The sequence below is a fragment of the Adiantum capillus-veneris genome, chromosome 7 (assembly GCF_014529385.1).
Source record: "Adiantum capillus-veneris isolate H3 chromosome 7, ASM1452938v2, whole genome shotgun sequence".
NCBI lineage: Eukaryota > Viridiplantae > Streptophyta > Polypodiopsida > Polypodiales > Pteridaceae > Adiantum > Adiantum capillus-veneris.
The window spans coordinates 51,600,831-51,628,701 of NC_140937.1; the positions used below are offsets into that span (position 1 = coordinate 51,600,831).

General features: G+C 44.2%; 1 protein-coding gene across 2 annotated transcripts in view; it reads left to right on the plus strand.

Annotated features, from left to right (window-relative positions):
• Nucleotides 1–1,637: 1,637 nt before the first annotated feature.
• Nucleotides 1,638–27,871, plus strand: part of PAHX (phytanoyl-CoA dioxygenase (PhyH) family protein) — a 111,006-nt gene continuing 84,772 nt past the window's right edge. For both annotated transcript variants that reach the window (XM_086517208.1, XM_086517209.1), the window contains exon 1: nt 1,638–1,794. In XM_086517208.1, the coding sequence (XP_086373334.1) occupies nt 1,749–1,794 (46 nt within the window). In that variant the 5' untranslated portion in view covers nt 1,638–1,748. The remainder of the gene's footprint in view (nt 1,795–27,871) is intronic.

Below are 27,871 nucleotides of genomic sequence, written 5' to 3' on the forward strand. Positions count from 1 at the left end.
CTCTTCCTTTGGTACTTTGGATTGGATGTGAATCATAGCATGTTTATCTATCAAAGAAAGCTCATAAATGTAGATCTACTATGAGTATTCAGCTATCGCCATGGCCCGTACTTTGTAATTGATGTAGTAGATCACCTTACAAGTAGTGGAGCCCAAGAACTATTGCTCTAACAAATTGTAACTTGTAATGTGGCTTTGGATATTTGTAACATTTTGAAGTATTTAATTGTGTTATGTTATTGATTTTTGGATGTGTATATGATTGTAAATTGTAGGGCATGGCCCTCACCATTTGTAACATTTAGGGGAGAGAGAGAGAGAGAGAGAGAGAGAGAGAGAGAGAGAGAGAAGGATGAAGCAATCTATTGGAGTGAGATTTTTATTTATTTTGGTTTTTGAGCAACGAGAGCTCTTGGAGCGAGCTTTTTTTTGTTAAATATGAAATGTACTCGAGAGAGACAACGGAACAAAGTGAGATTTAAAAAAAAAACCACAATAATTGAGAGCTTTTAGAACGATCTTTTTTTGGTTAAATATGACATTTAAGCAAAAAGAAAAAAACTTGCTCCCTTCTAGATGATCTATAGTGATAGAGTCATGGTCTCCACTTCTGTTTGCTTTGGTTGCTGGGGCCATCAACATAATGATGATTGACTTCTCAATCCACTTTAATCCCTCAAACACTCAATTGAGACTTGCGGAGAGGCTCTAGGTACAAGACCAGCTCTTGAAGCAGGTCAGAGAAAACCTATAGTTGTCTTCGCACATGATTTGATGACCACTGCAGATAGTTGCATTATAAAAGTTACTTTTGGCTTGCTCATGTGACAACTTCATGTCGAGTTCACTTGCATTTGGGGAGAGTTCACATAGTTCACATTGCCAAAGACGTAGTACACACAATTTGTGAAGTTTACAACTAATCCAGATGCAAGTTTACATCTTCTCTTTTTTGCAATTAGTTTAGGCCAAGTTCACATGCAAACCAATGGTTGAAATGCATGTCAACATGTGATGCAAATTTTCAGCTATAGATCCCCTCCAAAGGTGGAGTATCCTATAGTGACAAAAATGGGGACTTAGTGGCTTTTGGTGGGTCCGAAAAAGGATGCTCTTCTTCTTATGTGTTTCAACCTTTATTTACGACTTTGATCAGAAAGGTTTTTGATTTTTTCAAAATCGTAGGAACTCATTGAAGGGTCTCATTTCGGGGCGATTTTGTCACCTCAGAAAATAAAACAGTGACGTGGAAAATCTCTAAGGAATAGCTACAGTATTGGGGTTATTTTTTAGGGAAAATTACCAAAATACCCCTCTAATTTGTGGAGATTCCCAAAATACCCTTTAAATTTCAAAAATTCCCAAAATATTTTGTCATAAATTTTCAAAATGCCCTTCAAATTTTCCAAAACTCCCAAAAAAATAAAAAAACTTGTTGCTTTTCATAAGAAGACTTATTGTCTATCAATCCAAGATGCTAAAAGTAGAATTTGAGTTGGCTATATAGGTTTTGGAGATGAATTGTTTCATTACTTTTAGACAAGATTGCCTTTCTTTGCTAGGTAATTTGTGACAAATTAAGGGCTAAGCACTCAAAAACGGATCTCAATTGTCAAAAAGTAGTAAAGATTAGAAAATCTTGAACAATCCAACGAAATTAGATACAAGGTATTTTGGGAATGTCCACAAATTAGAGGGGTATTATGGTAGTTTTCCCTGGATTAAGGCTCTGACTGGGAAGGCAGAAGATGGCTCCTCTTACGCCGGAGCAAGTGGAATTCTATGAATCAGAAGGTCAGAGAGAACATGAGAACATGAGAGAGAGAGAGAGAGAGAGAGAGAGAGAGAGAGAGGATTTCGCCATGTTCATTGTGAAGAAAAATTTAATCATCACATGAGAGCCCTTTATGAGAAGCATTTGCTCTCAGACTGTTGCATAGATTCTCGTAGATGAGCATTCACATTGTAAGATTTGAGTGATTGTCTTCTGAATGTTGATTTTGATTAGGCACTAAATTGATTTATAGATGGATGGATAATTAATCAGGTAAACACCAGGTACAATGCTCTAGAGCAATGGCTTCATTATGGCTAAGTCTGCCTTGCATCCCATTTTGATACGTGACAATGAAAACTTGAAATTATCGTTGGGTAAGTTCCAACCCACACAAAAGGCTACACGATCTAAGTGCTCTCTCAGAGAAAGTCTTAGTGACATAGACATGTCTGTCAGGACGCAGACTACTAAAAAAGACCTGCTTCACTGTCCCTGCAGTTCGCTTTGCAAAATACACTGCTCAAGACCAACACAACGGCATGGAAGGTGTATGATCTACTTTACATGCCCTCTATTTCGGCCTCCTTAGTCATGTCAGGAATGCCAGAGAGTTAGCTCTTGTACATATTTAAAGGCCCTTGGCCTACCGAAAGCAGTACATGAAAACGCATCCGGTCCTCAAAAACTTGCGTTCTCAGGGGATGTCCGTACAACAGTGCCACGCCAGCATGTTTCTGTAAAACGTGGGATTCCATACAGCTGCCATGTCAGCAGCAGTTAGCGTGATTTGCGGGCATCCGTATAGTTGCCACGTCAGCATGTCTTCTACGCAAGCTTTGTGATGTGTGTGTGTTTTTGCTTAGGCCCCATCGGCCGGGGTCCCATAAGTTGTTGGGAGTAGGATTTTAATCCTAACCGATTTTAATAATGGGCCACTCGGAGAGGATCTGTAAGTTGGCGAGGACTTCATCTTCTTCCGCTTTTGCTAGGGTTCAGGCCCCTCGGCTGGTATCTGTGTAGGTTGGCTAGGGTTAGCGCTAGGGAGTCCTAACCCTTTGGGTCTTCAGTGGCTTGACACGTCCGCAGTTTGTGACATCCCCTGTCACAAATTGCTTACGTGGCTTGACCATTAATAAAGAAACCCCTAATAAGTTGTTCCTACTTATGGGGTAAGTGACGAGGGGCCAAAGGGACACAAAGAAGCATTAAAAAAATTGCGTAATAACAAAATTGCGTAATAACTGCTGACCTGTCTGGTTGTATGGATGCCCGCGATGTGCGCCGCTGATGTGGCAGGTGTACGGAATTCCACGAATTGTGTTGACTGCTTTGAGTGGCAGCTTTTGGCACCAGATGCTTTTTGAACTGAAGCTTTTCATGTAAACTGCTTTTCCAAGGCCATGGGCCTTTAAATAAGTCCCTTGGGCCTCTCTCTGGCTCATTCAGAGCTGACAAGCAGGTGAGCAGAGGAGAGCCCAGGGAACCTGTACTTGCTCGATTATTTTAATACAAAAAGAAACACCGAAAGGGGTGCCATTCTTTGGGGCCAATCTCTCTTGGCACGGAACTACTCCGGGCCGTGTCGGTCTCGAATTGAACTGTGATTTCAAAGTGAATCTATCTCTTATGTCGTGACAGATTTTAGACTTGGGGTGTCCAAGTTTGTTACAGTGGTATCAGAGCACGCCGATTTCTCTTCTACCGGGAAATCCGATCCTTCTTGCGGCACCTATGGATTCTGTCACAAAGTGGTGACGTGGCATGTCCTACCGCCTGACAAGTTGATGATGTGGCAGAACAGTACGGCATTGCCGAACTATACGGATAGTGACGTGGCAAGCAGTCTGTACAGACCCTGGAAAATGAGCTGACAAGCTGACCGCTTTTTGCACTGACAGGACTGTACGGAATTCCATTAGATGTGCTGACTGCTTTTTGCTGGCAGATTTTGGCCAAGTTGCTTTTGGAAGCATTGTTTTTAAAGTTTACTTCTTTTGGGGGCTCTGCTTTTAGCATCCCCTTGTAAGAATAAATATGTCACGTGCACATCTAACCCTATGTGCATGTGGACAAGCTATCTCAGGTCTAGGTTTCAGGTCCGCCTAGGAAGTGTTCTAGCACCTTTGTGAGCCTGTGTGCAGGCCGTGCATGTCCAGGTATTTAGAGAGTTGCATATCCTCTGGTTGCACAACCATTAGTACCCAACATGTCCATGTTCCAGTCAGTGAACCCAACTTTGGAGGCAATACATTTTATTGGCTATTATTTAGTTTATTAATTAATTATGCCATTATGGGGTCGTGAGGCTGTTGGGAAGGCTGCTCGACCCAGCTTGCTGCAGCCATAGAGGGAGACCTTGGGCGCCCATTTCTAGCAGAAGAGATAGAAGGAGCTTAGGCTTGTAGTGCTCTCTCCTCAGCAAGACGACAGAGACTAAGCGTTTTCAGCCAACAGGACAACCAGCGATTTGGATTCTGCCAGATCCTTAACGTTTTCAGTTGTAGATCAGCCCAGCGTTTTTCTCCAGCAGATTCACCTAGCGTTTTCAGTTTCCATCGCCAGATTCAGCAGGTCAAGTAGCGTTTTCAGATTTCAGCCCTTAGCCATTGCAGATTTTTCCCCTAGCCTCGCAGACCTCACCTACCCGCAGCAGATCCTCGCCGTATCGTCGAGTCAGCCAACGTTTACAGTTTCAGCCCGTTGTTTTCAGATTTCAGCATCTGCGTTTTCAGCGCATTGTCGTCGAGTCGTCGTCATTGCCATCCTCGCTGACACAGTGTCAGTGCTCAACAAAAAGTCCGCGTTTTGCAGATTTCAGCATTTCAGCCCTCGTCCTCGTCGTCGTCATCATTGTCGTCGACATCGTCGGCAAGTACATTGCATCTAGACCATTGTACCAGATTTGTGCAATCTATAGCATAGATCTCTTTCGCCATAGAGAGGGGGGCCCTTGATGGAGGGTTTGAGAACTGTCTGGTGTCGTATTCTCTCTCTCTCTCTCTCTCTCTCTCTCTCTCAGTCTCAACACCTTCATTCACAGTAGCATTCACTTTGTTTGTGATCACCGCACTCTCTCTTTAGAAGAACAGAAGGCTCTCCCTTCCGTAAGTAAAAGGAACTCTTGAGCACAATTTGGAGCACTGATCTTGAGCAATATCAACATTCACTTCTGCTGCACCCTACATTGGTATCGGAGCTTTTGGCAGTGTTTTGTATCACTCAAGGAAATGACCACAAGAAATTTTTTGCTTGTTGCGGTCGGCCAATCGACGTGAGGTGGGAAAAAGCAACTTTGGTGTGAGCGCAAGGCCGCCAAGGGGTGCGCCGGCAGGGAAGAGTCGAGCTCGGATAAGAGAAAAGACTTCTCAAACACCAATTGCAAGCTAAAGAATTCAAGAACCTCAAGAACCCAAGTTCCTCGAGAACTTAGTACCCAAGATCTCAGTGTATGGTCATCACCCGAAGCGGAATGGATACTTTGCGTGAAGGTGATGAAAGTGGAGTTGGTGACGAAGAAGTTTCTCCATCAGGAGGATTTTTCCCGATCATACCTCATCCCCATCTATGCCATGGGTTGCACCAAATCCTATGGAGGCTTTGGTCAAGTCGATGATGGACATGATGCTACAACAAGAGGCGCAACGCGCCGCCATGGAGCAAGCATGTGAAGCTCAACGTATAGCGGTTGAAGAAAGGCATGTGGCTATGGAGTTAGAGCATGAGGCGTCGAGAGACCAACGCACACAAGAGTTGGTCCTACAGGTACTCACCTCGAGATTCGAGCCAGTCAAGGATGTGGGCAGCTCATCAGGTAGCACAAGTAGAGATGCGGACTCCAACAATCTAGTCACTAAGAAGTTGACATTCAGTAAGTATGATGGTAAGATGGATGCTAATGTTTGCGACAACTAAGAAAACAAGGAATAGCAAGGTTTTGACCGCAACCATGTAACTTGCCGGTGATGCCATTAATTGGTATCAAGCATGGCAAGAGGCATAGCTGGCCGCGCACCTAGAGGAAGCCAAGGAAGGCGTGCCCCTTTCTTTCAATTGGGCCGACTTTCAAGACAAGCTCAAGGCGCGGTTTATGCCACCTTAGTACGTAGCGCGGTTGAAAGAAGATTGGCGCAGTCTCAAGCAAAATGGTATGCCAGTTATGTCTTTCTCTAACCGTGTTTTGCAGCTCGGCATCCAATTACGCAAATTGGATGATGAGCGCAAAGAGGCAGTCCTTTTCGGGTTGGACGATGTAACAAACTTGGACACCCAAAGTCAAGATTCTACCGCGACACAACAGAGATTCACTTCAAAATAGTTCACAAAGACGACAGGCCCGACGTAGTTCCATGCCAAGAGGTATTGGCCCCAAAGACTGGCACTCCTTTCGGTATTTGTTTTTATATTAATCTGTGTTCAAAGTATAGAGAGGGCCCGCGGGTGCTCACTCTCAGACTCTACGTCCAGATGCTTTGAGAAGTGAGCCCCTAAGGTCAGTTATAAAGATTACACGAGGTTGCTACAAGCAGAGCCCGCAAAAGCTTCAAACTCAAAAGCAAAGTTCCCAAAAGCAATTGATCTTCCAAAAGCTGCTAAAAACAACCAGTGTTATTTCCGGAAATTCGTATGCACCGCCACGTCATCAGCGTAATTTATGGAAAAATTGTATGGACAATCCAGTGCAAATTCCGGCGGGATTTCCGGGCTGCCACGTCATCATTCAGCCTGCCGGCGCATTTCAGGGGAGACTCTGCCGCATCACCAGTTTGTGACATACCCCCCTCTTGAAAGAATTGTAATCGCCCTCGATTACGCCCGCAAAACTGACAGAGGCCATAAACTGTCTTAGTAGACATTGACTGTTACTACCGACGCACTAGACACAACACATCTAGCACTTGTACAAATCGACAGTCACATCACAGGACAGTCACACAAGAACCATTGACTGTTACTACCGACGCACTAGACACAACACATCTAGCACTTGTACAAATCGACAGTCACATCAAAGGACAGTCACACAAGAACCAAAATCTTCTGAATCTTCAGCTATTTCACTGGGTATCAAGGCTTCTAATTGAGAAGGGGGAGGTTGAGGGAGTTGTTGCCTCTTGAATGATCCTCTTGCTCAAGGAAAGGATCAATAAATCTTCAACTTTACCACCATGAAATAAGAAAGACTTAAATGTAGGGCATGTCTTGCGAGGAGGAACTTGTCCAGCGTCCCGACATTCACGAACGAGTACTCGACTAGGGTCGGATATATGTGCCACTAAGTAAGCCCATCTTGATATGGCTGATGTCTTTTCAAAATGAGTTCCTTTGGAAGCTTTATGTTGCTGATCATTCCAATAAGAAGTAGGTTGCTTAGAATTGTAACACTTCCAAGAATATTCATGCTGAGACTTTTGTTGCTCGCATGGAGGTACTTTTTGTCTAGTTGTCTTTGAGAATCCATTCTTTGGGTGAGAAAATTTGGGTTCCAAAGCCTTTGGTTTGAGTGGTTCTTCTTGGTCGACCATTGAAGCTTCGAAAGAAGAAACTGACTGTATAGGCCTCGCGGAGCGCGAAGAAGTATAATCCTGAAGCATGTCCAAACGTGATGCCATCGATGTAACAATAGAAATAGCTTGTTGGATCTGCTCTTTTAGAATTGCTATCGAATTGTCGGGCATAATATGGTTGTCGCCATCTTGTGATCGGGCCATTTGATTGCTTAAGAGGGAGTAATTGGAACTATGGCGTGATGATGTCTCACATACAACCTGTTTTCTTGCTATATGGGGTTGGCCTCTAAAGCGGGTAATGGGGTGTTGTAGAACCAGTTTTGGAAGAGGGCTCTCTGTTACATGTGCCAATGAGGGACCAAGTTCGGGTACTTGTTCTGGGAGAGGTTCCGGTTCCGGGAGAGGCTTTGGGGTACCGGGAATGATAATGACTTCAGGTGTCGAGAGAGGGTACGCCGGCAATTCTGTGTCGGGAAGCTCGTCTATGTACGAGATGTAGGGGAAAGTTGTCCACTGGTTTGCATCGGCCATTGCAAGGGAGTGCACCGCACGCGGGAATTGAGTAGCAAGAGGCTAGAAATGGCAGTGCTGGCTGTTTGTGAGAGTTCGACGACCAGATTTTTGAAACGCTGGATGATTGGCATCGTTATGTGATGTTCTCTTTTTTAAAAAAATAAAAAAGAAGCTTTCACCAAAAGGTGCCCACTTAGGATAAAATTTGGGCAGCCAGACCAGTTTGTGGGTTGGCGAGGCACTAAGGATATAGCCGGCTGATTATGCAGCACTGGATTATTGGGTTACGTAAAAAATTTCCTCGAAAGGTTGCTGCACAACATGAAAGGGCAGCCAGCGAAAGTGTTTCAGCAGTGCAAATAGGCAGCCAACATTTCATGAAGGGGCACGAGAGACGGCATGTCTGCTAGGAGGAAAGGGTGCGAGTACACGGGTGCAAAGGGGTTTAACCTGATGAAGGGGTGCGAGCTTTTTGGGTACGCCGCACACACACACATAGCTCTTCATCTTTTATTTATTGAAGTGAAGTAATAAAAATCAAGTTACCTCATGTGTTCGTGTGCGTGTTTGTACCACCGTTCGGCTGTTGCCATACAACGCCGGGAAAGGGGAAAGAGGGTAGCGATGAGGGTGAGAGGCTCAAAATCCGTCGGGCCTCGGAAATTTTTTCTCTTATACCACTGTAAAGATTCTAGTTACTAATCCTTAATTAAATACTTAAATTCATGATTAAGACTTAAGTACCTTAAACTTGACTCAGAGATAAGACTTAGAAGATTCTGTGTTTGATTGATTGATTTCTTGAAACTGTGATACAAAGGCTCCTTATATAGGAGATGAACAGGTTCATATGAAAAGGTATGACCCTTCACGAAGAGACACATCCTTTAGGCGAATAAACACATCCATTCGATGAAGAGCCGCAACCATTGGTTGAAGGGGCATGACTAGTCGTCGAAGAGTGTGGCTGTTGATGAAGAGGCATGACTTTAGAGAGAAGGGTTGTGACCATTCGAGAACAGGGTCCTCCTGGGTTAGTCACACTACGCGTTTGCATCTATAATGAATCAAGAAGAGTGTATAATGTACAACAAAGACAAACAATACGTCACAATCGTGACAAGAGTTCCCACCAACTTATGGGACCCCGTTGGATGGGGTTTAAGTGAGCTAAAGGCATTAAAATTTAAATCCGGGCCAACACACAAGCACACACACACAAAGCGTAAAACTTGATGACGTGGCAGCCTGTATGGAATCCTTTTCGCACTAACATGTTGACGTGGCAGCCGTACGGACATCCGCAATTCGCGCTGACATGCTGACCTGGAAGCCATACGGATATCCTTAATTCTCATTGACATGCTGACATGACAGCTGTACGGATTTCCGCAAAACGCGTTGGCAGCTTTGGGCGCTAGTGCTTTTGAGCCAGTTGCTTTTAAGTTTGACTGCTTTTCAAGGCCAAGGGCCTTTAAATTTGTGCAGAGGGCTCATTCTCTGGCATGCTTCAGTGTGAAGGTGCAGGGATTCAAGGATCGGCATTGTACTCAATTGAAGCAATATAAAGAAATACCAAAAGGAGCGCCAACGTTCGGGCGAGTACTCTCTAGGGCGGAATTCCGCCACTCCGTGTCGCGTGTGCTCTCTCTCTTTTAGTTTAGTTGTTATTGAAGTGCTAAAAGTCTGTTCAATTTGTTCTTTTATATTGGCACGTGGTGTCTGTCTCGTGATCGTGGTATCAGAGCATCAGGCGTGTGCTTTTCTCAAAACATACGGGTCCTATCAAATAGTAGACAGAGCACTTGGGCACTTTGGAAATTGTAATTTGAAGTATCTTTGTGTCCCGACCCCAGACTTATTAGCCACTCCTCGTCTTGTGACAGTGGTATCAGAGGACTGGTACAACCAAATGCTTCCCAGTCTGTAGCCTGCGTCGCTTGGAGGTTCAAGCATACAACCGAACGCTCCCTAGACATCCCGTCTGCGTCGTTCGGAGGTTTTCCAGCATACAATGAAACGCTCCCTAGACATCCCATCTACGTCGTTCGAAGGTTTCAAGCATACAATATAACGTCCCCCCACACACCGCAGCCCGTGTCGTTTGGAGGTGTTGAGAGTAAGTACTGCTCAGATTTCTTAATACTCCCCTCGTAAAATAATTATCCAGATCCGGGCCACGAGTAACAACAACAATACCCCCCCCCCCTCCCCACCACAAATAACCACAAGGGTCCCATGAGTCAAAACAACACTTTTTAACATTCAATCATAGGACTATGGATTGGGTTGACGTGGTAATGTATGGAGCTGCTAATGTGGCAAAGTATACGGACACATGACGACATGGCACATCCTCTGTAGGAATTGCTTTCTAAAAGCCAATTTTAAAAGAGATGAATTTCAATTGCTTTTGATATGTTATTGTAGAAGATTGTCACGTTTGTGACTTAACTACATTACAATACTTACTCATTGATACAGATACGCGAAGTGCCATGCCAAGGAGAACCCTTGTGCTTGGATGGTCACACCCCTTTGCCCAAGAGACGTGCCTCTTCGCCAAAAGCCATACTTTTTCGACGACTGGTCACACCCCTTCGCTCTACGGGTGTGACTCTTCGCCCAATGGTTGCAGCTCTTCGCCGAAAGGATGTGTCTTTACGTCTAAAGTCGCGTCTCTTCACCATGAGACGTGTCTTTCCATTTATGTCTCTTTGTCTCCTATATAAGGAGCCCTTGTATCACACTTGCAATCAATCAATCAAACACAGAGTCTTCTAAGACTTTCTTTGAGTTCAGTTCAGTTTCTTAAGTCTTAATCATGAGTTTAAGTACTTAATAAAGGATTAGTACCTAGAATCCTCACAGTGGTATCAGAGCAAAAATTTTCCTGGGACCCTACGGTTGTGAGCCTCTCATCCTTGACGCTACACTCTACCCCTTTCCCGGCGTTGTATGGAATCTGAAGAACAGTGGCCTACGCACACATCTCGACATGAGGTAACATAAAATTTTTGTTCTCGTATAAAAACATAATACAATCAACCAGAGGCAGCAGCATGGCTGTGTGCATACGTGATTCTCGTGCTACTGCATGGGTAAGAGCGGAAGTGTGTGCCTTTTCAAGTTACAAGGTGTACCTGTGAGTACCCCTTCGTGTGAGCACCCTTTGGCGGACTTCCTGCTCCGATGGGCTGAATTACATGCGGGTTGCTTTGCACCCCTTCGCCGGTGTCTCTTCGTTGGTGCCCCTCCGCATGGTACAACCAACCCAAGTGGCACCCTTCTCAAGTGGCATCATCAACGCTGCAAGCCCATGATGGCAGCCTTTCGGCAATTATTTTCTACGCCAGGCAATAAGACAGCGTAGCGTTTTTTCACTGTCCAGCCAGCGTTTTTTTTTAGCAATGCCCAACGCTGGAGTTTATTAAGTGGCTGCCCATTAACAATCACAGGCCAACTTTGGCCGGCCGCCCAATAAGTGAAAGTAGGCACCCTTTTGGTTCCTCAACATTAAAAAAAAAAAAAAAACCAAGGCCAGGCAGCGTAAGAAACAGATGGCGCAAATAACGAATCAAGCCTCTCCTCTCTCTCCCGCGTGGTGGAATTCCTCTTCCAGCGCTGGCAATTTGCTCGCATCGGCTCACGCACGCGATGGATGGCAATCAATTTTGGATTCCGGTGCCTTATCTCTCGTACATAGACGAGATTCCCGACGCAATTTTGCCATCGCACCCGCTCCCGGCACCCGAGGTAATTCTTATTTCCGATACTTCAGAGCCCAAACAATTGGCTGCACCCGCACTAGAGGTCATTATTATTCCGGATTCTCCAGAACCCGTTCCAGAACCCGTCCCTGCACCTTTTCCCGCGCCACAGGCCGTGCTGGCCCAGCAGGAATATTTGCTTTACGTCACCCACCGCCACGAGACACAGTTCCAGACTTGGGTGGTGTGGCATATTTTTCTCACCTGCGACTCTCAGCACCTTCAGCATTACGAGTTTATACTTGGGCTGTCACAAAGTGATGACGTGGTGGACAGCAGAAACCCTAAAATTCTTGCAAACCCTAATTTTTGCCAGAAACCCTAATTTTCGAAAATCGTGGAGGTATTTTTTTTTTCCTTAATGATGAGCGACGTGAATCTTGCTTTTTCTCTATGCAATGAGAAAAAGGGAGAGAATGCTTTTGCTTTCAAGTTTTGACTCTCTGTGAGAGAGAGATAGCAGTTGCTTTTGATTTGAAGCTTTTGGGCATCCCTTGTAACCTTTAAATTAGTGGTGACGGCCTCACTTCTCAGGGCATTTGGACACAGAGTCTGAGAGTGAAACCCTAGCCACTCTCTTGTACTTTGATGTGATTAATATAAAAAGAAATACCGAAAGGGGCGCCAGTCTTTGGGGCCAATATCTCTAGGCACGGAACTCCGCCGGGCCAGTGTACATCTATTGTGATCTGTGACTTGTTTTGAATTGGTTATTTGGTGCTGTCGCGGTTGATTCTTGACTTGGAGTGTCCAAGTGTGTTACAGTGGTATCAGAGCACGGCCGATTTCTCTTCTACGAGAAATCCGATCCCCAATTTTTTTTCCGCGGCACCTATGGCTTCATGCAAGGATCAGTCGACTCCCTCTGCATCTGGAGATGCGGGCAGGGATCACAACGAAGATTCCGGCAGAGAGTATGGCCCGCCTCGGCCTACTCAGGCAGAGCAAAGAGAGATGGAGCGTCGTAAATTGATCGACGATGCAACAAAGATGATGCTTAGTTTTGCGAAGGACCCGAAATTGGCAAAATATATGAGCGAGACCTCTTTTTAGGAAGTGCATGCACAGTGGTGGCAGAAAATCACTATACCATCCCCGAAATCTGCTTTCAAGAAATTTGATCCCAAACAACATTCAGAGAAGGAACTAGAAGAGGTGGTTGATGCACGGATCGCTCAGCTTTTTGACGCACAGAAGAAAGCCAAAAAGCACGGCAAAAAGCAGAAGAAAAGCACTGACTTTCCAGGTTATTTGGGTCGTCAGTCGACATTTGACAAGGCAAACAACAGAAGAAGTGTGTTCGATTTGAAGGAGTACCCAATTCTTCTTCTTCTTCTTCTTCTTCTGACAGTTCTTCCAGATCTTCAAATTCAAGCGAAGAAGACAGAAAAGGTAAAAAAGCGAAGCAAGAAACAAAGCTTCGGAAAGGACAAGAAAAAGGCAAAGAAGACTAAATCTCGCCTAGAGACTGACAGTTCTACTGAGGACTCGTCTACAGACAGCTCAGATTCTGATGATGGAAACTTTTATGCGAACAAGAAGAATTTTCACAAAGCTAAGTAGTATGACTTTCTCGAAGATAAAAGCAAGAAAGTCCGAGAGTTTAAGGAAGGTGGCCACTCGATCAAGTTTGATACTTTTCCAGGATACTCAGATGCTTCGAAGGCTTTGTCTTTTATACAACAGTTTGACATCGCTTTCGCGGGAGGACGCTATTTCAGAGCACTCCAAGAGTCGGAGAGCTACCTCTTACTTTGAGGGGAATGCTCGTACTTGGTGGTCCACTCTTCTTCTAAACAAGACTGCGCCAGTTAAATGGCTGAAATTTGAAAAGCTTTTTATTTCTTCTTGGTTGACGCAAGAATATGAACGAGATGTACGAGCTGCTTGGAACCATCTTCGGATGACCAAGAAAGATACAATCAATGCTTATTGTGAATGATTCTGGAGCTCTTTTCTACCCACCTCTTCATTCAAGAAGATCTCATTCAGAGAACAGATTGAGCGGTTTACCTTGGGTCTACCTACAGAGATCCGAGATCACTGCTTGGAACGGAAGTCAGCTTCTATTCAGGAGTTGATGAGTCATGCGAAGCGGGGCTTTGCCATTCACTCTGGCAGTCTGACCTACCCCACAGATGAGGCCATGACACAATGAGCCGAACAGACTTCTGGGAATGAAAGTAGAAAGAAAAAGAGCAACCCAGAGAAAAAGGATGCACGACCCAAGCTTACTCCTGTGGAGAGAGCTCGCTTCATTAGAGAGGGGAAGTGCTTTGGACGCGGGGAACATGGACATATCTTCGCGAAGTGGCCTAAAAAGGCACAGAAAGAACAGAATGATAAGAACGACGACAGGCCTGACAGTTCGAGAGCTGCTGAGGAACGTGGCAGAAAAGGCAAATAGAAAAGCAGAACTGGTACCACATGGCGTGGGACCTGCATCGAATCTAATGAATGAAAGTACAAACTTTGCCGCTCTTGGGGCAAAGTTAAGGATCACGAAGCTCTTTTGAAGGAGCCAAGGCCAACTTCTTTTCACTTGGAATTGGTGGCTCGATTTGGAAATTACGCCCGACAGACTGACGCCACAGGCGGAGGTAGTTCGACTGGCACCCGGATGGGATGTTGCCATTACACCGAGCATTGGCAAACTTCGTTTGCAATGACAGGGGTGCCAGGACACGCGAGTGACGTTCTTCTCAGGATCCCTTGGTACCACACGAACTATGCCGTGGTTGACTACCGGGCCGAGAAAGCGACTTTGATAAATGAAGGGCTTAGAGATTGTACTTGATGAACTTTAGTTTCTTACTCATTCTTTTGGGAGAGAACTGAACGATGGATAAAGGTTGAATATGTTTTGACCTGATCTAAAGAACGCCAAGATTTTTCTCCACACTCATGCCGATTGCTTTTCAAAGGGCCTGAAGATCATACCATTGATCTGATACCTGGAAGCACGTTACCGAACCGGCCACCCTATCGTGTGAGCCGAGTGCAGAATGAAAAGATTATGAACCCAGTGAAAGACCTCTTGGAAAAGGGTCTTGTCCAGCCTAGCACTTCACCGTATTGCTCTCCAGTGTTGTTGGTTTTGAAGAAAGACGGATTTTTGAGAATGTGCATCGATTATAACGCTCTCAACAAAATCACCATAAGGAACAGATTTCCGATTCTTAGGATCTATGATATACTCGAGAGGTTACAGGGATCCTCGTGCTTTAGCAGGATTGACTTGAAGAGTGGATATCGTCAGATCAGGATAGCGCCAGGAGATGTCTACAAGACAGCTTTTCGGATGACTTTTGGGTTATTTGAGTTTTTGGTGATGCCTTTTGGCTTAACCAATACTCCTGCGACATTTAACCGGATGATGGACATGATTTTTTCGAGAGTACAGGCTATTTGTTGGCACTTTCTTTGACGACATCATTGTTTACTCCAAGAATGAGGCAGAACACAGAGATTATCTGCTTCAAGTCTTTTAGGCATTACGAGATCACACGTTGGTGATTAATGCAAAGAAAAGTGAATTTTTCCTACCAGAGATACACTTTTTGGGACACATTGTGTCAGCAGCAGGAGTGCAAATGGACCCGGCCAAGATAGAGACTATCCGTGATTGGCCCGATTTGAGGAATGTCCATGAAGTTAGAAGCTTCTTGGGACCGTGTTCGTACTATAGGCGGTTCATACGAAAGTTTGCAGAGGTTGCTTCCCCTTTGCATACCTTGACACAGAAAGGAGTACCTTTTTCGTGGGGACCCACAGAGGTGACTGCCTTTCGGACATTGAAAGAGAAATTGACTACGGGACCTATTTTGACTTTGCCGGACTTGGAGAAGTCATTTGAAGTATATTGTGATGCTTGTGGTCGTAGTTTGGGTGCGGTCTTGATGCAAGAAGGCCATGTCATAGCTTACGAGAGCCGTTTGTTCTCTAGGCCGGAGATGACAGCACAGACCTATGAGAAAGAGCTTTTGGCGGTTATCCATGCTCTTACTCAGTGGCGGCATTACCTACTCGGAGCGGATTTTACTGTCTTTACAGACCATCAGAGTTTGCGCTACTTCTTGTCACAGAAGCAGCTTTCGGAAAAGCAGATGCGGTGGGCGAACATCTTGTCACAGTTCCACTTCCAGATTGTCCATGTGCAGGGATAGAAGAATGTGGTGGCAAATGCTTTGTCTCGGAAACCGTTGGTTCTGGCTATTTCCGCGATACATCATAGGAGCTTCGAGGATATGGTCGATCAGTATGCCACAGATACAGATTTTGCAGATATTTTCACACGGATACGGGATGGGGAGACAATAGAGCTGGATACTCCCTTCGGGAAGGCTACTTGATGAAAAAGACTATGTTGTGCGTTACACAGCCGTTGAGGGAAAAGGTTATGACTGAATGCCACTGTCCATCTTTTACGGGTCACCGCGGCATTGCTACCACCATGAAAGGGGTAGAGAGATACTTCTTTTGGCCGTGACTCAAAAAGGACGTGGAAGAGTTGTGTGCAGTATGCCAGAAGGTCAAGTTTGATAGGCATAAGACCCAGGGATTGTTACACCCTTTTACCCATAGCCACCTGCCCGTGGGAAAGTATTGAAATGGATTTCATTTTTGATCTCCCGATTACACAGAATGATCATGACGATTTTCCGATTACATGGCACGTTTGAGATGATTGTCTCCGACAGAGACCCCAGATTTATGAATTTGTTTTGCAAGGCAATTTGGGAGAACATTGGCACGCAGTTGTAGTTCTCGCCATCGTTCCACTTGCAGACTGACGGGCAATTTGAGATTGCCAATTCAGTGGTTTTAGATTTATTGAAGTCTTGTATCTCGGATGAGAAGACTCATGGGAAAAGAACTTACCTTTGGTGGAATTTTCCTACAATAACACGATACACTCTTCGACGGGGAAGACGCCATGTGAGATTGTTGAAAGTGCTGCGAAGGTTCCATCCTTCCTGAGCACGAAAGATTAGATATTTGAAGCGGATGAATATTTGCGAGATTTGGATACAGCTTTTGCCAAGGTTCGCGAGACTTTGCAGGAGTCTCAAAAACGATAGAAAAAGACAGCGGATCGCCATCGTCGCGATTTGAAATTGAAGGAGGATGATTGGGTGCTCTTACGTTTTGAGAAGGCACGCCTAAGAAAGAAAAAGGGAAAGGAGAGGCTTTTTCCAAAGCTTAGTATGCGATACTATGGACCTTTCCATATCACTGACAAGATAAATGATGTCTCCTTCCGATTGAAACTGCCAGATACTTGGACGATTCACAATGCATTGCATGTGAGTCTCTTGAAACCTGTTAAGGGTGATGTGCCTGATGATGGGGAGCCTGATGAGCAACCCGAAGTGGAAGAAAACGAGGAGATCCTTGTTCGTGAACAGATTTTGGCACGTAAAGTCCGAAGGCGGTTCTTAGTTAAGTTCAAGAACTTTCCTGCATTTGATGCGAAGTGGATGGAGGAGGAGGACCTAGCAGATACTCCTCGGATTGTGAAACTTTACCTCGATGTTTTGGTTTAGCATAGTCTACTCCAAACAGAACCCAGAATTGAGCTTGGCCGGAGATCTGGTGCAGTGGGATGCACAAGAGGGGAGTCACTCCGCTCCCTTGTCAACAGATGCCTTGATTTTGATACTAAAGTCACTGATGTCTCTTTGAGCTTCAGGGATACTGATAGCTGACAGTATTCTGCTGGAGATGACTTTATGGAATGGAATTCTTGATAATGATACTTATTTGTTCTTGACTTCTTTTGAGTGCAGGAACTGATAGCCGAAATGACTGCAGCATTTTGGTCTACTTGATCTCGAATAGACATGGTTGCAAGAGGGGTTAGTCAATCAGACATCGATGAGGTCCCAATTGGACCTAGATGTGATTGCTAGCTACATTGCCGATAAATCATGGTCTAAGATCCGAATGAATGTTGAATGTCATGTGATGTCTTGTGATGTCTAGTGATGTTCTGTGATGTCATGTGATGTGACTGTCGATTTTGTACATGTGCTAGATGTGTGTTCCTAGTACGTAGGTACTAACAGTCAGTGTTTGTTAAGACGGTTTATGGCTTTTGTCGGTTTTGCAGGCGTAATCGCGGTCGATTACAATGCTTTCAAGAGGGGGGTATGTCACAAAGTGATGATGTGGCGGACAACAGAAACCCTAATTTCCGGAAATCGCGGAAGCTATTTTTTTTTTCCCTTAATGATGAGCGACGCGAATCTTGCTTTTTCTCTATGCAATGAGAAAAAGAGAGAGAATGCTTTTGCTGTCAAGTTTTGACTCTCTGAGAGAGAGAGAGCAGTTGCTTTTGATTTGAAGCTTTTGGGCATCCCTTGTAACCTTTAAATTAGTGGTGAGGGCCTCACTTCTCAGGGCATCTGGACGCAGAGTCTGAGAGTGAAACCCTACCCACTCTCTTGTACTTTGATGTGATGAATATAAAAAGAAATACCGAAAGGGGCGCCAATCTCTGGGGCCAATATCTCTAGGCACGGAACTCCGCCGGGCCAGTATACATCTATTGTGATCTGTGACTTGTTTTGAAGTGGTTATTTGGTGCTGTCGCGGTTGATTCTTGACTTGGAGTGTCCAAGTCTGTTACATGGGTGCTACCCCCATGTTGCCTACTCACTGGCAGAGTGCAGAGTGGACGTTGTCAACAATATTACATCCCTCCAGCCCCCGGTACGTGTTCACAGCGAGTTACGCATTCCGGAGTACACACCTCTGCCGCCCGCTCCAGCAGAGACACCTCCAGTGGAAGAGATTGAGGATCTCGAGGATTCGGACTTCGATTCCGACTTCCTTGCAGAGCTTGGCGAATCGTTAGAACCAGCTTCTTTTGTCTACATGCCCCATACTTCTCCAGCGTCTCCTCGATACTCTCTCTGAGGCAGAACCATGTCCCAAGCAGAAGAAGATGGCCAGTAGGCACAGATGCTTGCTCTCCTCAAGAAACAAATGGAAGCTTTACAACAGACTTTTACAACAAGTCTTGCTTCCCTCAACACTCGTTTGGAGCAGATGCAGCAGACACACACTTCTTCTCGAGCAAACCCTTCTACTGCTACACCCTCTTCTTCAGAAGCTTCAGTGGACGCACACGAAGACGAACCAGATCCTACAGCAAAGGTAGACAATACTGAATTACAGCTTCTTTATAATTTTTTTAATTCCGCACAGAAAAAGAAGCTTGATGTTAAGCTGCCAGAACCATACAATGGTCGTCGCGACAAGCGCGTGCTACACCAATGGATATTTAAGATGGAGGTCTACCTGTCCAATACGGACTTGGTGGAAAGTAAGAAAACTGCATTAGCCAGTTCATTATTGAAAGATACAACATCCTGTGGTGGCAATGTAGAGTTGCTGATGGTAAATGCACCCCTTCATGGGACAAATTCCGGCTCTCCATTCGCAAAGCATTTGAACCTGCGAATACGGACTTTCATGCCCGGTCTGCTCTCCGCCGCCTGAACCAAACAGGTTACTTGGCTGCGTATATCAGAGAGTTCCAAAGGCCAACTCTGGAGATAGAGACTCTCAGTTCCTCAGAGAAACTACACAGTTTTATGGACGGACTAGAACCCAACATGAAGGATGATGTGCAAAAGTTTAACCCAACAACACTGGATGCTGCCATGGCTTATGTCAAACTGCTTGGAGACAATCGACGTCCAACACGGACCTCATTTATGGGCAATCAGTCTTCAACTAGTGGCCGCTTTCCTCAACGTGGTCATCCAAGCAACTTTAATCCTAATCGGTGCTCACTACAGCAGCCTCCGTCTTCTGGACAACAATTTTCTAGACAACAGTCTTTTCGGCCTCGGTTTTCTGGACAAGCAGCAGCTTCATATAACGGTTCCTCTTCCAGCAACACTAATCGGAATCGAGGACAGTTTCGGTCGACCGCCGACGTAACGGCCGTCGTAATGGTTCAGTAGAACAACAAGCCTCTTCATCGGCTCCCTCCACCTCTTAGTTTAGCAGCACAAGATTGTGCACAATTTGTGGTGGATCACACAGGTGGTATGCATGCCCGAAGCGTCCAAACCCTTCAAATATACGACAAAATTTGAATATGGAGTCGTACAGATTCAGAACACTGTCCACCTCCTATAAAGGACAAAGGCAAACAAGCAGTTCGTGCGATTAGAGTATCCAAAGTGGTTAGCCCCTTAATGCTAAATGTCCACAATCGCACCTCAGTTCCTATTGATCTTTCTAACCAGGATCTCAGTCTTCTTGGTTTCATTGCTCAACATCCAATCAATGTGCTCATAGATAGTGGATGTTTCACAAATTTTGTCAGCACTTCTTTAGTCAGCAAGCTTCACCTACCAACCCAACAGAGTGTGGAAGCTTTTCAAGTGGAACTTGCAGATGGTTCATTTTTGAACTGCAACAGGAAACTTCAACAGTTACAATTTCAAATTTAGGATTACCAGGATCAGTTAAGCTTTGCAGTAATTCCCTTATCGCACTACGACATGATTCGTGGTCAATCTTGGCTGTATTAGTATGATCCTGTCATCAGTTTCAGAGGTCATTCCATTCGGCTTTATCATGATTATCAAGAAGTGGAACTTCGTGGTCTTTTTAATGCAAAGCCTATCACCTTGGTCTTAGCTTTACAAGTTAAGCGTTTGGTTCGCAAGTGTGATTGTGCAACAGCCTTGATTATGTTGCGAGAAAAAGAAGCAGAAACGGAAGAAACCTCAAAATCCTCAACATCAACCACTGCTTACTTGCAACAACCCTTCTTTAAACCATTCGTGGACTTATTTCTTGATGAGCTCCCAACTACATTACCTCCTCGTTGTCCTGTGGATCATACAATCGATTTGATTCCCGGACAACCTCCTCCAGTTCGAGCTCCTTATCGCGTTTCATATTCAGAATCTCAAGAAATTCAGCGACAATTGGAAGATTTATTGGATAAAGGTCATATCCGTCCTAGCAAAAGTCCTTTTGGCGCTCCAGTCTTATTGGTAAAAAAGAAGGATGGCTCCATGCGTCTTTGCATTGATTATCATGCTCTTAATAAGCTGACGATAAAAAATAAATTTCCTTTACCTCACATCGATGAACTCTTTGATCAACTATTGGGTTCAAGGATCTATTCCAAGATCGATCTGAAGTCAGGTTATCACCAGATTCGCATTAGAATTGGCGATGAATACAAAACAGCTTTTCGGACAAAGTATGGTCATTATGAATTTCTGGTCATTCCTTTTGGGTTAACCAATGCCCCAGCAACCTTCATGACCTTGATGAATAAATTTTGGCCCTTATTTGGATAAATTTGTGATCGTGTACCTCGATGACATCCTTGTCTTCAGTAAAACCATGGCAGATCACAAAGAACACTTGCAGATTGTCTTTGAGACATTACGTACAAATGTGTTGTACATCAACAAGAAGAGCGAGTTTTTCAAGGATCACATGGAATACCTTGGACATGTGATTTCTGCTACATGGATCGCTGTGGATCCAAAGAAGATTAAGGCCATTGTTGACTGACCTCTACCTCTCACTATTACAGATGTGCGATCTTTCTTGGGTCTTGCTAATTTTTATCACACCAAAGTCCATAAGTTCTCAAATATTGCTTCTCCTCTAACGGAATTGACAAAGAAGGATAAGCTACATTGGACTCCTGAAGCAGAAAAGTCTTTCAATGAACTTAAGCATGCTTTGACGACAACACCTGTCTTAGCAATTGCAGATCCTACTCAACCATTTGACGTGATGACCGATGCTTCTGATCAAGCATCAGGTGGTGTTCTCATGCAAAATGGTCGTGTCATTGCTTTTGATAGTCGAAAATTTTCAGCAATACAAATGCGATACCCAGTATATGATAAGGAATTTTTGGCTATCGTACATGCTTACTGCACATGGAAACATTACCTTCTTGGCGCAGATTCAGTGGTTAAAACAGATCATCAGTCTCTAACGTATATTTTTACTCAACTAGTGATGAATCCTCGTCAAGGAAGATGGGTTGAATTTTTGGCAAATTTTCACATGACGTTTCAGTATATGCCTGGTCTACAAAATGTGGTAGCAGATGCTTTGAGCCGCATGCCTCAAGCAACCAATTTTGCCATAACAAATGTGCAGATGGAAATTCCTACGTGTTTGAAGAATGAATATTTGACAGACAAAGACTTTGGAGATGTTTTTCGAGCCCTCAAATCTCCAAGTCCCACTCCGTCAGAGATGAATATATGTTTGCAGCATATACAATAGTGGACGAGTTACTCTACTACATGGATCGTATTTGTGTTCCACACAAAGGACCTTTGAGGAAGATTTTGATACAGGAACATCATGAAATACCTTTTGTTGCACATCCTGGAATTAACAAAACATATCGGCTTTTGTCAGCAACATATTTTTGGCCGCAGATGTAAGCAGATGTTATTAAGTTTGTGAAAGCTTGTCACTCATGTCAGATCATGAAAGCTTCTCGACAATTACCTTAAGGTTTACTTCAACCTTTACCCGTGCCTAACGAAAGATGGGAAAGTATCAGCATGGATTTTATTACCACTTTGCCTCGATCCCCTAAAGGCAATGCTCAAATTCTTGTGGTAGTTGATCGATTATCCAAAATGGCGCATTTTATACCTTGCAAGAAAACAGTTTCTGCTCCGGTTGTTGCAACACTGTTCGTACAACATATTTTCAGATTGCATGGATTACCAAAATCCATCATATCCGATAGAGATCCAAAGTTTAAAGGACATTTTTGGACATCACTATTCAAGTCTCTTGGAACCAATCTATTGTTCAGTTTAGCCTACCATCCTCAAAAGACTGTCAAACAGAAAGAGTGAACCAAATTTTAGAAGAGATGCTTCGACATTACATTAAGACTCGATTAGCATCTTGGGAGGATTATTTGCCACTTGTGGAGTTTGCTTATAATAACTCTCGTCATTCGGTAACTAGACTGACACCATTTCAAGCAGCATATGGACATACTCCTCTTGTGCCTACGAACTTTGTTCTTCAACACAAACTAGCGTTAGTAGATCAATTGGTTCAAGAAATGCAAGATGTCCTTCTGTAAATTCGAGATAAATTACTACATGTTCAACAAAGTTATCAGAAGCAGGCAAATAAGCATCGTCAATATGCAAAATTTAAAGAAGGTGACTTGGTCTTATTGTATGTAGCACCTCATCGCTATAAAACAGTGAAGTCAGTCTTCCCAAAATTGCGACCTCGCTTCTATGGACCTTTCAAAATCATCAAGAAGAATTCAGTTCTCAGCTACAAGTTGGAACTTCTACCTTCATGGGGAAAAATTCATCCAACTTTTCACATTTCCCGGCTCAAACAGTATATTCAAGGAGATTCGCCTGTTGCAGACTTATCTTCTTACGTGCCAGAAATTGAAGATGAACACATTATTCTTGTCCCAGAAAAGATTCTCAATGTTCGTCAAAAAGAAACTAGACAAAAGATCATAACTGAATTTCTTGTTAAGTGGATGGACTTAGATGAGTCAGATTCTACTTGGCAAATTGATGAAGAAATGCAACAATACCCTCACCTCCTCCAAGAATTCTTCGACAAACGACAAACTTTCATTTGACACATGGGTTTTATTTTAAGAGGGAGGGAATGTCACGTTTGTGACTTAACTACATTACAATAGTTACTCATTGATGCAGATACGCGAAGTGCCTTGCCAAGGAGAACCCCTGCGCTTGGATAGTCACACCCTTTCGCTCTACGGGTGCGACTCTTCGCCCAATGGTTGCAGCTCTTCGCCGAAAGGATGTGTCTTTACGTCTAAAGTCGCGTCTCTTCACCATGAGACGTGTCTTTTCATTTGTCTCTTCGTCTCCTATATAAGAAACCCTTGTGTTGCTAAATTGGCTTTATCTTACAGAAAAATAATTTCAAATGAATTATTGGATTTATAAGTGAGAGGGTTTTCTCGCTTGGAACACCAAGAAAAATAATTCTAAATGAATTATTGGAATTTTAAGTGAGAAGGTTTTTCTCACTCGAGACATCCGAGTACAGAGTATTCCTAGTGCGTCATTCAAACTAATGACGGGAGAACTGAGAACGGAAATATCTGTAAGGCCACCAGGAACGGGTACTTCTGATGCGTCACATCGGATGGGTGACAGGGAGCATCGGAAAGAAGTATCCGACCATCCGGGAATGGACATCTCTGATGCTTCATAGGATGGGTGACATAGAGCATCATGAAGGAGATTGTACCGTAAGTTCGGTAGGAAAGGACTAGGTGATGGGTATTCTTGATGCGTCACAAGGTGGGTGACGGGTGCATCGGAAAGGGAATATCCATAGTCAGGAGGAAATTCCGAACTGTGTTAGAATTGTGCACAAGGAAAAGCAAGCACTTAAATGAAGATGGGTTCAGAGGAAACTTTGAGGAAAAACAAGTGCTTTTTGAGAAAGCGGGATTGCTTTTCGGAAAAGCAGATGTTTTCCCGCGAGGAAGTCTATGTCTGCATTGCAACTGTGCATGTGATTGCATCCAAGGATGCCTGGGAAGTGCTGTGAAAGCATTGTTTTTAACTTATAAGGTTTTATTGAGTTTTTGGGCAGATTCAGACTATTTTTGAAATATGCCGGCCGCCCACTTAATAAGTGGGCAGCCATCTGATAAATAAGGCAACAGATCAGCGAGTGTTTTCTCTCTCTTTTCCCGGCAAAGCAACGAAAAAAAAAAAGGGCGGTGATCTCTACACGAGCAGCTATTGGTGCTGTGGTCAGGAGATATAAAAGCATCACATGCCCTCACTCATGGGGGAGGATCAGTTTTTGCAAGAAGGAGATGCTGCTGCAGAGTTCACTCGCAAAGAAGAAGTTTGCCGTTGATGCCCATGACTGTCCCAAGTGTACCCGATGTCGCCAAGACCTAGTGCGCGAGTTCCCTCGCGAAGAAGTGCCTACGGAGCGTGTTTCCATCGCGACAAGCTGCTGTTTTTCTCTGTTTTCAGCCCATAAACGTCGTAGACGGGGCTGATTTACGAGAAGGAACCCGAGAACACACCTCTTTTGTGTGAAGGATTGGAAGAGAGGATTTTCTATGTAGAGATCTCTTCCAGGGAATTGCTTTTTCAAAAACCGAGCTGCATTTCGAGTGTCGAGACTTTGAAGGTAACGATTTTCATGTTATGATCTCTGAGTATTTGATTGCAGGTGTACTTCCTCTTCGTGAGGGAGTAGGAACAGAGGAAGGCATGAGCCTCTGCAGGAGAAAAGCGCTTTTAGGAACTAGATCCAGATCAGCCCAAGGGTTTCGTACCCGAGTTTGGGAAGTAGATCCACGATTCCACGGATTGGAGAGAGGTAGTCTCTCAAGTTGTGATCCGGAAGTTGGGATTCCCAAGTAAGGACTTCGTGTCCGGGAAGCAGAGTTGTTTTGCGGGAAGAGGACTCTGGAAACAGAGTTGGAAAAGAGAGTTGCAGGGATGTCATGCCGTGAGTTTGGAAGGTGAGATCCAGAGGCGAGAACCTTGGTTCTCAAGGATTTGGAATAAGGAATTGAAGTTCCTTGGAATAGGGTTTTGCCCTAGGAATCGGAAGCTGAGGCTTCCGGGAACCATCAAGTCTTATTTTAGAATGAGGGTGGTAATACGTTCGGTTCAAGTGCTTGTACAGATTTCTCCTTAGTAATAAAGATACTATTACGGGGGGGGGGGGGGGACCAGCCCATCTTCTGGTCCCCAATATTGTGTCGATCTTCTCACTCTCTATCTCTCTCTCTATTTATTTCTCTCTATATCCTCTGGCTTCAGTAATAAGTGATAAATTCTATTTATCCGAATGTATTTTATATTGTTATGCGCTCCCGTTTGTGACAATGGTATCAGAGCATGGTCTCCTCTCTTTCTCTGTAAAGGAGGACGACTCTGGGAAGATACGGGAAGAAGCCATGACAAGCCAAGATAGAAGTAGGCAGGCGGAGTCCTAAGCCCTGCAGGAGAAAGCTCACAGAGTTGGGAAAATTTTTCTCTTTGCAAGAAGTCGACACAAGACTTGGGATTCTCTGCGAAGGTGACAAGAGCATGATGCTCTAGAACCTAGAGAATCTGAGGAGCGGAATGCTAGAGATACTTCAGAACCCAAAAGATATCCATGAACATCAATCCAGAACCATAGCCAAGAAATCCCGTCATTTCGGGAAGGATATGAAGAAGGTCTTTAGACCTCAGAACCCTCCCGTCAAGTTTGATACTTTTGACGGACGGGAAGATGTCCTGAAAGCTACCGGTATCATTTGACAGTATGAAGTTGCCTTTGCAAACGGCAATTTCGGAGAAGCGTCGAAGGTGAGGCATGTGACCAAACACCTCAAGGGGATTTGCAAGTACTTAGTGGTATACCAAGTCTCTGCAAGGAACTTACAACAAGACGTGGATTCAATTCAAGGCTGAATTTTTCGACAAATTTTTTTCCTCTACGCTTTGAGGAAGGAATACAAGAAGATTGGGATCGGTTTGCCCGATAGGAACATGAGTGAGTCAAAGCAAGTAGTGGTTCACTCTTGCCAAGGTAGCTCCACTCTCGACCCTCTCTGAGGGAGGAAAGATGAAGAAATTCAACGAAGGACTTTTGCCCGAATTTTGTAGACGCATCTGCAAAATACTTTGCAGTAGATGGTAGAGTCAGCAATAAAGTTGAAAGTGTACACCTTAGTGTACATAGAATCCAATCCCCGTAGTGGGACGGGAACCATTGAACACAGGAAGTTTAGAGTAAGGGAATTCAATCTAATTCCCGAGTTCTTGAATAGAAGACCCTCGAACTTTAAGTGAGAGAGCAGGTTTTCGATCAAAGTTACATCTTTGCGGAAATCATAAAGTGCATTGTGCTTGTTTGCTCTTTTGCACGAGGTATGGTTATGTCTAACCGGGACTACTCACTCTCAAGTGTTTATGAGAGCATGATCAAATTGAAACATTGTTTTCTGAGATAAATTGGTTTGCTTAACTAGCTGGAAGGTCAACTATTGATCCGGTATCCAGTAATTCTCGAATAGATTACCTGCTACTACGGGTAGGAAATTATGAAGGAACCATTCTGAGCTTTCCAGCAAAGAAAAGCTTTCATTGCTAAATTTTTCCAAAAGCTTGACCATTACATGACTTGACAAAGAAAAACTTTAAGTACATATGGAGTGCTAAAGCACAAAGTGCCGCACACTCCCTACCCGGTAAGGGAAGATATGGTAGTGCTTTTCGGACAAGTGAATGAACACTCTCTTTACGAGGGAAGGAACAAGCGACGACTACGGCCTGTGCTCGAGGAATCCAAGAATTGAAATCCTAGATTATTTGATGAGCGGGTTTTGCTCTAATAAGATCGAGCCAAGGGATCGTCAAGTTGAGCGTCTTTGCTCTAAGGATCTTACGAAGGGAAGGTAATTTCCCAGGTTCACCGAAACTCTAACACAGCTTAAGAATTATGTACACTTTTGAGTACATGGATAACATACGAAGATGCAGACCTATGCCAAGGAACTGGACGAGAGTTTGTTATACTCTCTTGAGCGCCTTTTTGCGTGCAAGGAAATTCCGACACGAGAATCTCTATTTGAGATGTGTTCGGTAGAAGGAATTTGAGTTTCTCTATGGAGAAGAGGTTTTCTGATGGTCGTTGATCATTGAGTACGCTATGTGCTTTTACCATTACAGTAGCAACTTTTGGTTGCGGTATATGTTTCTCCATGAGCAGGTCAAGTAGCATTTACACGTTGCTTGAATAAATTCGAACTATTATGTTCGTAAGAATATAGTTCGCCAACCGTTTCAAAATGGTAAGAATTACATATGGGAGAACATCCCTGAGAATCAAAGAGGGTTCGCTCTATTGTGAACCGGGTTTGAATGTACGTTCAGAAAATGCTATGGCTAGAATCCTATCTGCTTGAGATTTTGCAAGGCGTCATCGATGCTCGCAAGATGAATCATTTTTTATGATTCTGTAAGGAAGAGACGCGTCTGGAAAACAGTGCTGGTGATAATAACTCGCAGGAGGGAAAAATTGGAAGGAAGTGCCGCCGTGCATAAGGAATTTTCGAATTGGAACCGTCTGCCTACGTTGAGCGATTGCTTGGAACAAGAACCTTCTTTAAGGTGATCGCAAATTGTGAAAGAAAGACATTGAGCTTAATGCTCTCGACATGCCCTATGCGGGAGGACACAAGAGGTTTAATATCCTCAGGACTAATATCGCAAGGTTATGCGCAAGGACATAGACCTAGACTGATT